The 14,565-nt window shown below is 40.1% G+C and overlaps 1 protein-coding gene across 1 annotated transcript in view; it reads right to left on the reverse strand.

The window, feature by feature from the left end:
* Window positions 1-14,565, reverse strand: part of ipo11 (importin 11) — a 52,232-nt gene that overhangs the window by 28,499 nt on the left and 9,168 nt on the right. The window contains exons 7-16 of the mRNA XM_088376786.1: window positions 13,716-13,774; window positions 11,362-11,410; window positions 10,322-10,392; window positions 10,051-10,243; window positions 9,393-9,545; window positions 8,957-9,000; window positions 8,193-8,283; window positions 7,083-7,130; window positions 4,741-4,846; window positions 337-463 (exon numbers count right to left, since the gene is read on the reverse strand). Coding sequence (XP_088232912.1) covers window positions 337-463; window positions 4,741-4,846; window positions 7,083-7,130; window positions 8,193-8,283; window positions 8,957-9,000; window positions 9,393-9,545; window positions 10,051-10,243; window positions 10,322-10,392; window positions 11,362-11,410; window positions 13,716-13,774 — 941 coding nt within the window. The remainder of the gene's footprint in view (window positions 1-336; window positions 464-4,740; window positions 4,847-7,082; window positions 7,131-8,192; window positions 8,284-8,956; window positions 9,001-9,392; window positions 9,546-10,050; window positions 10,244-10,321; window positions 10,393-11,361; window positions 11,411-13,715; window positions 13,775-14,565) is intronic.

Consider the following 14,565-nt stretch of genomic DNA (forward strand, 5'->3'; position numbering starts at 1 on the left):
TTTTAGTAAGCTTTTGTTTGCTGAGCTTTTGTGGTATATTGTGTGGGGTGGAGCGAGACGCATTAATGTCTGCTGGTTTGTCAATAGAGTTGATTTGATGGAAATCAATGAACGGAAAAGAAAAAAAATGGTGGTAGTGAAATAAACGAATGGCACTTCTGTGGGTGTTTGGTACTTTTGCTTCAAGGTAAGAAATAAAACATGATATACATCTCGATTCTATACCCGCAGGGGAAAGGCAAAACCTTGAGGAACTCGCAATGCATATTGTACGGAGGCGAGCAAAACTGAATGACACCGATGGGTGTAACCGGGGATTTTTAGAAGTAGACTCACCACTAAATCCGGATCCTGCATGAGACTGAGGATGACCTCGTAGAGTAAAGGGCGAAGGTCTGATTTGAATTTGACGGAGATCCACTGGCCTATTAGCCAAATGACCCTTCGACGAATCAGCTTGTACCTGTAAACAACAACAGGGTTGCATTTAGTACATTTAGAAAAAAATAATTTTAAAATAGTTCACGAGGCAATCTTTAAACTGGCATGTAGAAGAAATGATGTTATCGTTATGCACAAAACATCCAAATATTTGCAGAAATATTCATTACTGGCTTTGCTTGTTCAGGAGCTATAACAAGTCCCTGTCCAAATGCCAGATTTATTTATTTTTTTTTAAACAAGGAGACCGAGATCATTTCTAAATTTCTTCCGGTATTAAAGTGACCTATAACCTGTACAACGCAGTTAAGGGGAAGTAAAAACAAGCAACTGAGAGAATGTAGTAGCACAAGTGTGTTGTATTATTTCAATTTACATGTTGTTTTACAAACAACAACACTCAGCAGTCTTTTGTAATTCTAAAATAAACTCGTTTAATTTACAGCTACTAGTGAGCCTAACTGGAGTTGATTGATCTTCTCGCAGACAAAAGGTGGCATTTAAGCAATGGATCAAGTGAAGAGAACAGATGAGCATCTAATTAAATTGGGTTGAGAGACAAACAGAGTCTCGCACTGCATTCTGATTTTAGCCGAGGCATATGGTAGACTTCAAGCATGAGCAAACAGGTACAGCGGTGCTCGAGAAAAATGGCTTTGGAAATGGTCCCAGAGTACACTGACTAATCAGGCAGCAAAAAAAAAAAAAAACAGCTCTGTTTGAGCTGAGCATATGAAATATCATGTAAGTGATATCACAGACAAATAAAAGATGATTAGCTGGGATATATTCTTAAAGAAAAACAAACACCGGCGGCTTCCTTCACGTACTGTTGGCAATATTCCTAAATGGAAGCAGACAAAATTGTAATCCCAAAACTCCAGTGATGAAACTGAGTCCCATTCCGGCCGGCCCTGTGTGTACTGCAAGAATTCGTACACCAGCTGGGAGAGAGTGAGGCTTCATATATCGCAAACTAAAAAGGTCAGGCCACAAAAGGCAATGTAAAAATGTCAGTCTTTCACGACATTCATTGTAACCTGGCCAAGTGCCACAATGGAGCCTCTGCCCACCAATGTCTGGATGACACAAAAGCGCTTTCTTGGCTTATCAGCAATATTTAAGGCACAAATGATGAATGAGCATCAGTCGTATTTTCATTCTGCTTGGGCAAATTGACTTCCCTTTATTGGAGAATTCAAACATAGTCAGCCATCACACTGCTACCAACTTCTACAACTTGATAATTACGCTTGATTTAACAAGAACGTGAACTGGCAGAGCTGCAGCTGATAAATGTGTAAGCTCATAGCTAAACATCGTCTATTTGCGTGTACAGACGCCAGCCAGCATGCTCGTGCGGGTAGGATTAATTACCATATCCCTGCACAAATATATCTCTGACAAAGCAACTTGCTTTTAACTCGTTCGCTGCCATTGACGGCGATTGACGTGCTGGCAGTGAATAACTGGGCCTCTGCAAATCCAACGGCCCCTGCTATTGTTCGGTTTTAGACCTCGCAATAACCTACCCTGCTGGCTCTGCTGAGGCAATTTTGCGGAATGCCTAGAAGCATTATTCTTTAATGTTACAGCCGTAATGATCGTTCAATCACCATGTTGTTGCTAAAACACTACTCGCACGAAAGTTGATGTTTTTTCCAAGCCAAACCTCTAAGTAGTTTTTTAACAAGTGGTGTCACTGGCAGTAAAGACGATTAGTAGACCGGACCAAGGACATTGGGACATTGACCATCTTGTTGATGAAGAGGCTCCAAATGTCACGCGGTGCACAGAGTCTCTCATCGGTGCATTTGGCCGCATGATTGTACTGCTTCTGGTCCAAGCAGACATCTGTTTGGGCCACGGTGGCCCACAGGTTTCGCAAGACCTGCAGCAGATGGACTTTTTCGGTTCCACCCTGAAAGTTTTGTGGGCATAATATTATGTCAAACTTTTTGACAACAGGTTTGTTGTTCTGGTTTATCACAACACAATGTGCCCTCCGGTAAACTCATGCCAATTCCCTTACTTTATATAATTAACGGAATATCTTTAAAGAGTTTTATTCAGATCACCAAATAATTTAACGCTGTGAGATAACAGCTCATCTTCATGCAGTCAGGACAAATCATGTTGTGCTGCGTGAAGTTATTTTGAACAACCAAGTAAATGTAATAATATATCAAGATAAATTTGTTGTAAATTATGTTTTGCAAATAATGGTCTGTGCCTCCATGGGGTCAAGTGATGTCACACTTGTCTGTTGGTGCACTCGGGGTCTTTTTTTTTTAAGATGGTTTCGAACTCCTAGTGCAATATGCGCCAAACGGGTTTAAATGTGAAAAACGGTAAAAGACAAAGAAGAAGCTAAACTAAACAAAAATCGGCATCTCACTCGGGCAGTTGACTATGGAGGTTCCTCTGCATCCAAAAGAAGTACTTCTTCTGAGGACACATGTATAGATAGACACGTTCCATTTCCTACGACTGCACCTTTTATGCAACGGAGAAGTTTAGAAAGTCGACCAGCTGCCAGAAAAGCCTCTTGGAATGAGACTCTTGGCTTGAACTTCTCTTTTTGTTTCTCTTGAGAGACTGCCAAGTATATGACGCTACGGTGAAATGCATTTCCCTCTGTAATCAAGGTCTCAAAGTTGATTTTGATACAACGCGTATAATCATGACGATGTCTATAGTGGCTTCTTTTCATCTTCAGAACGACATCAGAACAGAACAGCTCTTGATGAGTTTTTTTGACAGTGACTAAAGATAGTGCTCCCACCAGGATGTTTTATGCCTCATATGTCAGAGCACGTACTGTATATTATATTACTGTATATACCGACTAATGCACACCGCTGGGAACCGTATATGCCAGCCTCTGCATGAACAAAGCATACACGCACGATAGACTACAAACACACACCAGTAATTGCTACAGAGGGAAAATGACTAACAGTTCAGAAAAGAAATGGTGGGGGGGTGTCATTTTAATATTCATAACGACTCGATATATGCATAGCAGTCTCTTCAAACAACTCAAGAAACATGTACAACCTGACAGGAACGTGTTTTGTTTTTTTAATTCCGCACACGAGAACAAGGAAAAGGAGCTCTATGAATACATCTAACGCTGACTAAAAGGAACTGGTGGTGAGTTGCTATTATCATTAGAGATGTACTTTTAATGAATAGAGATAATGACTACGTTTTGTGACACAAAGAGAAATTAAAATAGCTCCGCCCACAAAGTGCGGAGGGGCCAAAGTGGCCATGTGAGAAAAGGTTTGGGTTTGTTCAGATACTGTGGATTGGCCGGATTGAGATAAGCATAAGGAAACAACTTTCTGTAAGACCAGAACAAACTCTGATGATGCATTTTTTAACTTTGTGTTAATATCTGAGATGATGAAAATGCCCACGGAATGTTTGAATCCTTGGCATCACTAGCAACATTATCAAAACAAAGTCAAACAGACTGAAGCACCTGAGCACCCGTGTCACAGTGACATCAGTCCGCCGACTCACTGACGTACGCAGCCTCCTGAGTGGCTGATCTTTGGAGTGATGCCGGGTTGCTACTTTGATTTCCCTGGCATTTGTGCCTGCAGGGCACTCCTTTGTTCTTCATATCACTCACGCCAGCGGCTCACTCTCCCACTTTCTCATCACTTTTTAAATGCGCTTATCTCCCGGCCCACTGCCTGAGTCTGTAGACGGAGAACGTGACGAGACCACATTGCCAACCCAACTGCTGCGTCACTAGTCTGGGAGCAATTGAGCGGACACAGACGGCAGTTTGTTAATGTAGCCGACGGATATCGGCTGGATACTAATGAGGCGTTTGGCATAGACTGACCGTGCTGATTATTCAAATCAATAGCGTAACAGAGGTCAATAGGAAATTAGCTGGACTTATCTGATAAGGATGTTAAATCTGTAAGATCAATACTTGATGCTGGGGAAAAACACCATACATGAAGTTAAATGTCAATTTATATTAAAATAGTCGAAAAAGCAAATAGGATTTGAAAATAGCCAGGCCTTGTTCATGAGATGTACGAATGTTAGCCTCTGTTGCTATGTTGTTAGCCGACTTATTTCACGATGGCGTGTTGCAAATCAGTACATAATATTTATTGTTAAAACACAGCCGCAGTGGATTGTGCGAATTCTACTTGAGTGGTGACTGTGTTAACGCTGATGACTGAGAGTGTGCTATAATCAATAAAATTGGATGCAAAGTTTTCACCCAACTCATAGTCGTATCTATTTAAAACAGAAAAACACTGTCACCTGTGATGGCTGACTTGCAGCTCCCCGAGAAGCTGATTCTTGAACCATTGGTCAAAGTCCACATTGTCAAAAAGCTCAAAGGCAGCCAGGCCTACTGCGTTGAACACTGCAGACAATCAAAGAAAAAGCAGAGTCAGTCGATCCACTTTTGATATTGAAGAATCCTAAAAAGAAATGAGCCATCTCATTTTTGTACAGCATTCCATAAAAACTGAGATTTGATGTACTGAATATAGTTTTGTTTTATTAAAAATGCAGCTCTAGGATTCAACAGAAGAACGACTGCGGTATTCAGATGATCTGAATAATCTGCCCTTCAACTGCAGAAGGCAAACAAAGTCAACATGACACTAAATAAAAGCAATTTGGTAGTAGTACATTTTTGGCATGGGTTTCTACAGCATGGAAACAACTGAGAATATGAAAAAGCATAGCAGTATACCACAGAAAACATCAATAAAAAAAAAAAAAGGAAAATCATCAGTGAATTGTTATGTTAGCATTCAATGGGGGAAAGTAAATAATGTTGCAAAAAATATAGACGAGAGCAGGAAATTCAATTAAAGGGAGGACATGGGGCTATTGTTGCAACGTCAGCTTCCTGCCGTTGGGACACGAATGCCTCACGATATTGAGGTCTGGGGTTCGAATCATGATTTGCATACTTCCCCCATGCTTGTGTGACTTTTCTCTGTACTTCAGCCTCCTTACATATTCCAAAATTGTACAAAAGTGTCAGTTGCTTGTCCATGGGGCCTGCGATTGATTGGCTGTATACAGTCAGCTACCCCAATGAAAACAAGCACTATCAAAAATATTGGTTGGATAATTCAGATTTGAAGTGGAATGGAATTGCGGTGTAATGTGAAAAACAAAAGTGATACGTAATTGTCTGATGCCGCTTGATGACGCGCATCCTCATAGAAACAGTAAAATCATGCAGTCAGTGACGCATTTAGGATGCCGATGGCTCCAGGGTACATCCCCGCTACTGTGGGAGCGGGAAGCCAAGATAATGTCCTCCAAAGTAGATGGCAGCAGCACTGTGGTGAGAACATATGCCTCGAAGGAAAAACATTTTTTTAAAAGTGATGCAAGTGGCTTGTGCAGTTTGTGCAGCGCCACGCCTCAGTCACATTTGCTCTCCTTCATCACGACTAACAGATGCGCAAGTCCAAAGAGTCACACAGGACAGATGGGACGGAAGTGCCGAATCAAGCACTTGGATTCTTCTCAATGAAACATTGCCAGAGGTCGACTCTCTGGGACAGGTAAAAGGAACTGTCGGAATCTCTGCACGTTTTGTTCAACTCACTTCTTACGAGCAATGAAAAGAGATTACAGACACCGTTAAATAGATTCTTTGTCGGGAAGTCAATTAAGTTTTTTTTGTTTTAATGAGTGTCTGTCTTTTGTCTGGCCCCTTTTCACACCACCTTGTTAATGCCAAGCTAGCACACAACTTTTTCCTGCCTCAGGTGAAAGATGATCTTACTTTAGACTCAGACCATGACTTTAACATCAATTAAAATAACAGTAGGCTACTTTCGCTTCACAATGTGTGTGTCCAAGTTTATGATGCAAGGAGCTGACCAAATTATTTCTTCTGCACACCATGATCCAAATCTTGCTTTTTCTCAACACCTTTCTATTATAGTGAGCTTTTATTCTAAGTCCAAATTTCACACGACATAAATTTTAATGCCTCCCCCATATCTGCACTAAATAAAAAAAAAACACCAACAACAACAAAAAAAACGCAATACAGTTTATGATCACAAAACGCTTCGCTCTTACGAGGCTAAGCCACCTTGGAAAACTTACTCAATACTGTCAAATCTAAAAACCTCAATGAGTAGTGCAGTTTAAAAAAAAAAAGATTTAAAAAGTTCCTGGCTGTAGTTTGACAACACACAGTCTTAATTTCTATGTATTAATTTACACATCATGTTTAATAGCCTGTATGATGGATGTGTGCGACTGATCCAGACAACAACCTCAAGTTATCATTGAGAGTTGAGGACTAACAACCCAACCGCATCATTAATGTCAGATTCTATTCAGAGTGCTGTTAAAATGTTTTTATTTACTCAACACACTTATTTTCTCTTCAACAAGGTTGACACTCACGATTGTAATTATCTGCAGCAGAGCACACAGCTTCAACATCAAGTTGTGTTTTTATTAAAGGTGCCAGAAGATGACTGATGTCTCAATTGGAAACACTTTTGTAGAACTATCCACTTTGGGAAGCAATCCGATTGACTTTTGGATGTTGTTAAATCATCCCAAGTGGCAGCGCTGACCTTCCTTAGAAAGACGAAAAGAGAAGTTTGACTCACCTGCGTCCTTCATTAACAGCTCAACAGGATTTTCCACATTGATTGGGCCTGCAACAAAAAAATTGACATTTTCATTCTTTTTTTTTTGTCAATTTTACTGTGGTGAATGACTTGGGAGACACGTTTTAAAATATTCAATATAATCTGTAGGTCCTCTATTTTTGTTCAGAAACAAGCGCTTCAGTTGGCTTCATAAATGGCTATCATTCTTTTTTCCTAAGTTGGTGTTGTCCACAAATTTTATGATGGTAGGTTTAACATAACCTTTCGGAGACATCCGTTAATCAGGCCTTTGCAGACTTCATTCAAATTTTGCAGGGTTGTTAAGAACGATCTTCTCTGTGGAGATATTATTTTCGATGGACTAGTTACGCAAAGGTTGTGATTTCCATCTAGCGACTTATGTTCCGTCAAGTCACATCTCTTCACCAGTCTGCTTTCTACCTCTATTAGTCCTTGTGGTGCACCAAGGTCTCAAATCAATAGCTGACTCCCCTCAACCATAGAATTTCATAATCTGCTGTTGCTTTTTCTCCGTCTGAACCTATTTCCACTTTGTCACTTGAAGCTGAGAGCAGAATAGAAAAGAGGCCAGAAGCAGACCCTACAAAGTCAACAAACAATGGCGACACAGAAAAGCCTGTCGCCATCAAGGCGTGAGTGTGACCGAGTGCTGGAGATGCCAGCGAGTGGTTATACAATAACAGTGATCTGTCACAAGGGAATTCAAGGTTGCTGACAAAGCTGTTACATAGATTACTAAAGGCAACATGATTCTTTCATGCCTAAATGCTTTTCTGCTTCATAAACCACAGTACATATATGTTGAGAGGACTATATCCACAGTAGGGGAGAATAGCGTCACTTTTGAGGGCCTTTTTCTAAAGCAGCCAAAATGTGGGACTAACCTATTTGGTCAATAATTGAGAGATGATGATTATTTGTGTGAGAATTGCTGAATTTGCTGAATCTCAGTTCAATTTTAAAATGTGTTCCCCCACAGGATCCAATATGTAATGTACGTGTGCAATAACAATGACATGTTCTGTACGAAAGGTAATAATAAAGGACAAAAACCATCAACTACTCTTGGAAATGGAATTAACTAACCGTGGAGATTCTGAACCATATCCAGGAGCACAGGCGTCAAGGTCTGGCCGTAGTTGTGGAAGATATCCAAAAACAACACTTCTGTACAGGGCTAAAAAAAAAACATCAAAGAAAATTATCATTAAGAATTTAGAAGAAAAAAAAAACATGTCACTCTGGAGAATAAATCTCATTCTTGGGGGAATGCATGCATGCACTCGCTCACCTTACCAACCCTGCAAGCGTAAAAAGATCAGTAGGGTGAATGAGTCAGACAAAGCCAATTCACTTGCTCCATTCACACAGGTTGATTGACGGCTAAGAGTCACTTCTAATCAGGCAGCGGGATTCACGAGCACAAAAGTTGCATGGTGACATGTCCTCCGTAAACCGTCCTTATCAATTCCCTTCACAGCACGCTGAAGCAAAGGTCAAAGCAGGCTGTGCAAAATACTATCGGAATGTAACGCGGAGTTTTGTGTTGAAAGCAAGCTGCCGCTGTCCAACAAGTCATGAATCTCATTGTCTGATTGCAGGGGAGCTCGGACATAACGCTTTATCTACTGTTGTGTTACGCTTCGGATGTGACAAATTTTTAGGACCTCTGTGTTAAAAAAAAAAAATGCAGGAAAACTTGTGTTGACTACACTGTGAGTATACTTTTTTGTCCGCAGTAAACTTTTGCCATGATTAATATTATCAGGGAATACACTGGTGATATATTAAAGTAGAAGTAGCAACATGGAAAGAGTTCTCCATCTCAAAATCGGAAAGTTTTTACTCACCCTCAAACTGTATTTCCAAGAGTCGCCTCCCGTTTCCTCAACAGCTGCAGAGGGGAAGAGTGAGAGGGAGTCAGATGGTGCTCAATGACATGGAGAAGCCTTCATTGGAAAGTTTCTCTGTTTTTCTCAACCTATTTACTCCACCATTTGAGCTCAAAGCTAATCATGATTTTCCTCATTTAGATGCAGTGGAACCTTCTAAGTTGAACAAAATGGTTGATTTCCAAGTTGTTTTAATTGCAAATGTACTGTATGTGTCCATCATGCAGGGTTTGAAATGATGAAAGTCATGCAATTATTATGTGAGACGTGTAATTGAGAGATAAGATTAATAATGTATATTCATGAACAGGAACGGAAATATCTGTTAAGTCTATCAATAATTAAAATTAGACTCTTGGTCACAAGGGAGTTGGGGGATTCATTTGATGTTTACCAAAACTCTCGGGATCCTCTTCCCACATGGTCAGCTCTTCTTCCGTGAGAAGGAAATAGTGGGAGACAAGTCGTCGTCCGATCTCCGTCAGTGTGGGGTGTGTGAAGAAAGCCGTCTTGATTTTGTGAGCCTCCAGACTTTCTGGTTTACTGTCTACAATGAGAGGACAATGAAGCTGTTAGTAAATATTCAAATCCAGTTGGCACGTCGTTATCTCTTGTCCCTGCCAACATTTCCTAAATCACAACAATTATTATTATTATTATTACAGAGTGCAACAATGCAGGAAAAAGTCATTTCCAACATCATTATTCATAATACTAATTACAAACAGCACATTAAAATATATGATCAGTGAGCCAATAGAGTCATTTGTTATTTTGCTTTCATTAGCGCTACGCTACTTGTGGACCTGTCATACTCAGATACACAAGAGACCTGCTGTCTGTCTACATGATTGACGTCGCAGTTTGAAAAAATACGTCACAATAGCTGCAGCCAATATTTTTCTGCTAAATGCCCTAAGGCTCTTTAACCTTGCGCCTCACAAAATTGCCCTGTGTGGAAGATGGCAACATCAAGGCAAACTTATATCCAGCTCAACTCAGTCTGACGGGTGTCGTGAAAGTGGTCTCAAACACATGTTCAACAAAATCACCTTCAATATTTTTGGCAGGTTTATAGGCGTCGTTCTTAACAATCATCTTGATGAGATTCATGCATTGGACGATGAAGCGTTCGAAGGTGACGCCTTCTCCGACGGGCGTGAACACGTAGCTCACGGCGAATTCCAGCGAGCACTGGATTAAAGGTATAAATGCACATGGGTGGTACTCCAAGAAATCCAACAACTAAGGAAAAGAGAAGAAAAGTACAGTTAGATCTCACTATTCTGTTTATCAACTACCACTTGTTATCCTTGAACTCACAACTTTGGTGTAGAGTATGATCGTCTTTTCCAGCTTTTCCCTACAAGTGCTGCCGGTATCGATTTGTCGGCCTAAAACGACACCACGATCAAAAGACAGTTGGACAACATCTGGAGTCTTAATTATTCATAATTCTCATGTTGCAGTAATTAAACCTTTACCAGTAAACGCAATTTTGCACGCTTGCCCCAAACGCAACAGCATATTGAGGACTGTTTTATCAATCAATTCAAAGCAAACACTTTCATAATTTGTGACAGTAATCTGAAGGAGCCCCTTGTTTCATTAGTGAGCACCATATGGACCAAAGACATCTGTGGCGATGTTTGATTGACGGCAGAAAGCACAAACTGTGACAATTCAATTTTGTTTAAGAGTCGGAGCTGGCGGCTCGTCTGTCTGTTTCTGACATCGCAGCCATCAAAATGACTTCACACAACAAGTGTCAAGATGAGTGAACTAAAAAAATTCATTTCGAGGGTTTGGGTATTTGCAGCTAGGCCAAGAATCTACAGCTATGTGGATCACCGCTGTCATTTTCAGTAACCTGGTTCAAGGACAAACATGCTTACAGTTCAGGGGTTCAAATCACCTCCCGTCACGTGGGTGTATATATTCCCACATTCCATACATTAAGTGAAGATAATCAATGGTTCATAGTTATAAATAATAATGACTAATGCTAATTTGCCTATATGTGCCTTGTGACTGGCTGGTGGCTAGTCCAAGACGTGCCGAAACTCTCAAGCAAAGTTTGCTGGCATAGGCTCCAGCTCACATGCGACCCTAATGAGAAAAACGGAAGAAAACAAAGGAAAAAGCACAGTGGAATATAGATAATTAAAAAGAACCATAGAAAATAGACGGATAATTCAGGCCTTAATTTACGGGAAAACAAATGTAAGGGATCCTTTAATGAGGTGTGCAGACCCACTTCATTTTCTGCTCAGAAACTTGACTTCTCTAGTTTGGTCACAAACTTTGGAGTCTTTCATTCAAAAGTGTTCATATCTCACAGATGTGAGAGGCCAAGTACTCACAGCAGTCCAGGAATTGTTTTAGCCTTTCAAACACTGCATTCAGGAAACCCTAAAAAGAGGGGAAAGAAGAAAAACAAATATAATTGCCGCCATTTCTGCAGTTTAGGTGCTCACTATTTAAGCAAAGTTACACCTGCCTCTCCACTCAGGAGGATAAATAGCAGTGGCAGCCGCACACAGGATGAAAGAGAATCAATTTTCCGAAGCCCGTGGGTAGCCGTGACTAAAGAAATGGATTGATAAATGGAGATGCAGTCTGTTAAGATCTGCATTAGTGTTGAGCAATGAGGTCAACGGTGGCGTCATTAATCAGCCACCTCGCACCCACAGCCTGGACACCTTCATAGATTCTCCCCAAAAAATAGTCAAGTGAGGTGGGCTTCATGAAAAGAAAGTAGGGGATGATGAAAACGACTTCCATGGCATGTCATTTGTTGAGCTTGGTGAGTGAAACGCACTTGACTGACGATTAAATGGAACCTCTGGGGATGAGTGATGAGAAAAAGATTGCAACTGTATCGATTTTTTATTAGGAGGAGTTATGATAAGACAATAGTGACAGAGGGTAACCGATTGGGAAGCTACACAAGCGCGTAAAAAAAGAGAAACGCCGCCTATAAACTGCAAATGGAAGCAGAGAGGCGATTGAGCTGTGCTTTAAGGTATTACTTTATATAAACGAAGGAATAATGCAATAAAAACAGATTGTGAAAGTGTTGTTGTGATATACAAAAGAACATCTACTCCCATGAGGAGAGGTTTTTATTGCAGTGGCCGGTCCAATTTGCAGTTATGCGATAGTGGACGACGTTCAAAAATAAAAAGCAGTGGCTTCATGCCGCCTCTCCATTGCACGGCACAACTTGGTTTGCCTTGACCTGCCTTAATTGGCACAGTTGGCTTTCCACTTAAAATAATACCACAAAAAAAGACAATTAGCTGGAACCACACAAAATATCAAACGACAAGAGTTTTCTGTATTTTCTTGTTAGCATAAGTTTACAAGGTCACATAATAACCATCACATAATAAACTGGAAGGTTGTATAAAACCGGAGACTGTGGAATAAAATACTGCCTCATTCAGAGGTAAGGCCAACATTATTATTTGCTAACTCTACTTGACATAATATCAGGCAGCTTTGACCGTGGAAAACCTGTAAACTGGTTAGAAGTAGCACAAAAACACAAATAAACATCTGTTTGAAGGCTTACTCTTACTTCGGAGAATGTCAAAGGAAATCCGAGGACGCCGAATGAACGCGAGTGAAAATGGTATTGCAAACTAAAACAGGAACTAGCCTGAGCTACAACATGTAAATCCAATCTGAACATGAAATATTAACTCTAAAGCCATTATGTCTGCCCGCTGAGTTGGAATAACTAGCTCGAGGCAAATGACATTTTAATGTAAGAGTTACAGCCTCTGTAAGACCTTGTCCCTTCTAGCTAGAACTTAACTCATTTGTGCAGACTGAGTGATTATCAACGATAAAATAAAAAAATAAAAAAAGGCTTTGGCCTCTACAAGGTGAGCAAGTAGGACTGCAAACTAAAAAATAAAGGAGAAAATGGCTAAGCATGTTTAGATGAACGCATTCAAAGCTTAAACAACTGAAAATGTGACGACGGTTAATGTGACGATGCACTTGGACTAGATCATACTTTCAACTCCCTGTTAAATAAACTGCTCTCCATTATTAACATATTTTAGACACTTTCAAGCACAGTCGAAGCTACATTGGCAAGGAGTTAATGAGGAACAAAATGGCAGAAAATATTCTATTATTAAACCTCTATTTTAGGAGAGTTTCAAGTAACAGTTTGCTGGTAGACGTGTCAATTTTTGCCTAAATGGAGCTTGGTAGCATTTGTGTTTTAAAACTTGCTGGCAGAAATTAGATCTAATTGGGCGCAAACTAATTGTTATTGTTAGAGCGTTCAACCTAAAAGGCGTCACTGAATTTGTTTAAAAAAAAAAAAAATGCCCAACTGAACAGTAAGCAGCCATCTGCAGTTCAGAAAGAGGAGAAATGCGCACATTTGTTATTTTCAAGTGCGAGCCCTGAAAGCAAAAGGAGAAAAAGACTCAGGGTCATAAGGTGGTTGATGGGATGCAAAAATGAAATAGCTTTATGGATTTGGACTTTGTTTATGGCGACAGCTGGAGAAGGACTCAAACAAAACTCTGGGCTCTTTGAACACAGAGAGATAGATAGCTGCGGGCATTTCAAATCACCATGGCTATCCACATTTTTTGCACACTGAACTCTTAAATGAAGCATATAGAAATGCTGAAATGTCTTTTTCCTGGAAATATGTGCAATTTAAGCAAAAAAAAGTGATAACACTCACCATCACTTCCATATTCTGCTGTGGCTCTTGGAATCCATGGACGGTCAACTTGCGTAGTACTGAGGGGGAGGAAATATTTTTACAGCATTCCCAATGTTTTATTCATGATGCAGTAAAAAGAGAATTTCTTCTGCATCTTTTTTTTAACAAAATCCCAATTTCTACCGCCTGTGAAAGCTCTTCTGCATAAAAGACACTACTTATTGTTTGAATCATCTTTACTATCCGAGGTTCCATTGAATCGTCAACTTGACTGGGTTCCACAAAGCACAGCCAAGTACTTAAAATTCTTTTATCGACGGGATGGCGATTGAGCTTTGTGGTGAATGATGAAAAACTGCGAATGACTAATGCACCGCCAATTTTTTTTCCTCTAAATGGTTAAACGGAATACATATCACTGACTATGACCTCAAAGCACTTAAGAATCCTATGAATCTCATGTGACATAACCCTTTTGAATAAAACGGCTCACAGATGATCTCTAAATCATCCATCGACCAGGGCGAGTCCTCTGCTCTTTAGCTCACGGCGCAGGTTTTCAAAATGGTTGAGGTCTGGGAAATGAGACGGCCGTGGGAGGAGCTCAACTCTGTCTGGTGAACGATTTATAAAAGTTTCACTTTGCTTCTGCAATAAATTTGACATCATTTTAAGCCTTTGAACACATCTTAACCAGGGGTGGCAATAATTATGGAAGGCATTTTATGTCAATTTAAAGCTTAGGAATTGAATAGCTCAATTACCGCCCCAATTTACTGTTTGGACTGTCTTTATGATTCTCCCATTGCTATTGCTTTAATTATGTAATAAAATTAATTTTAAAAAAATGAATTTTTGTTCACTTTAA

This window comes from Syngnathus floridae, chromosome 5, assembly GCF_059516105.1.
Source record: "Syngnathus floridae isolate MCC-2025c chromosome 5, RoL_Sflo_1.0, whole genome shotgun sequence".
NCBI lineage: Eukaryota > Metazoa > Chordata > Actinopteri > Syngnathiformes > Syngnathidae > Syngnathus > Syngnathus floridae.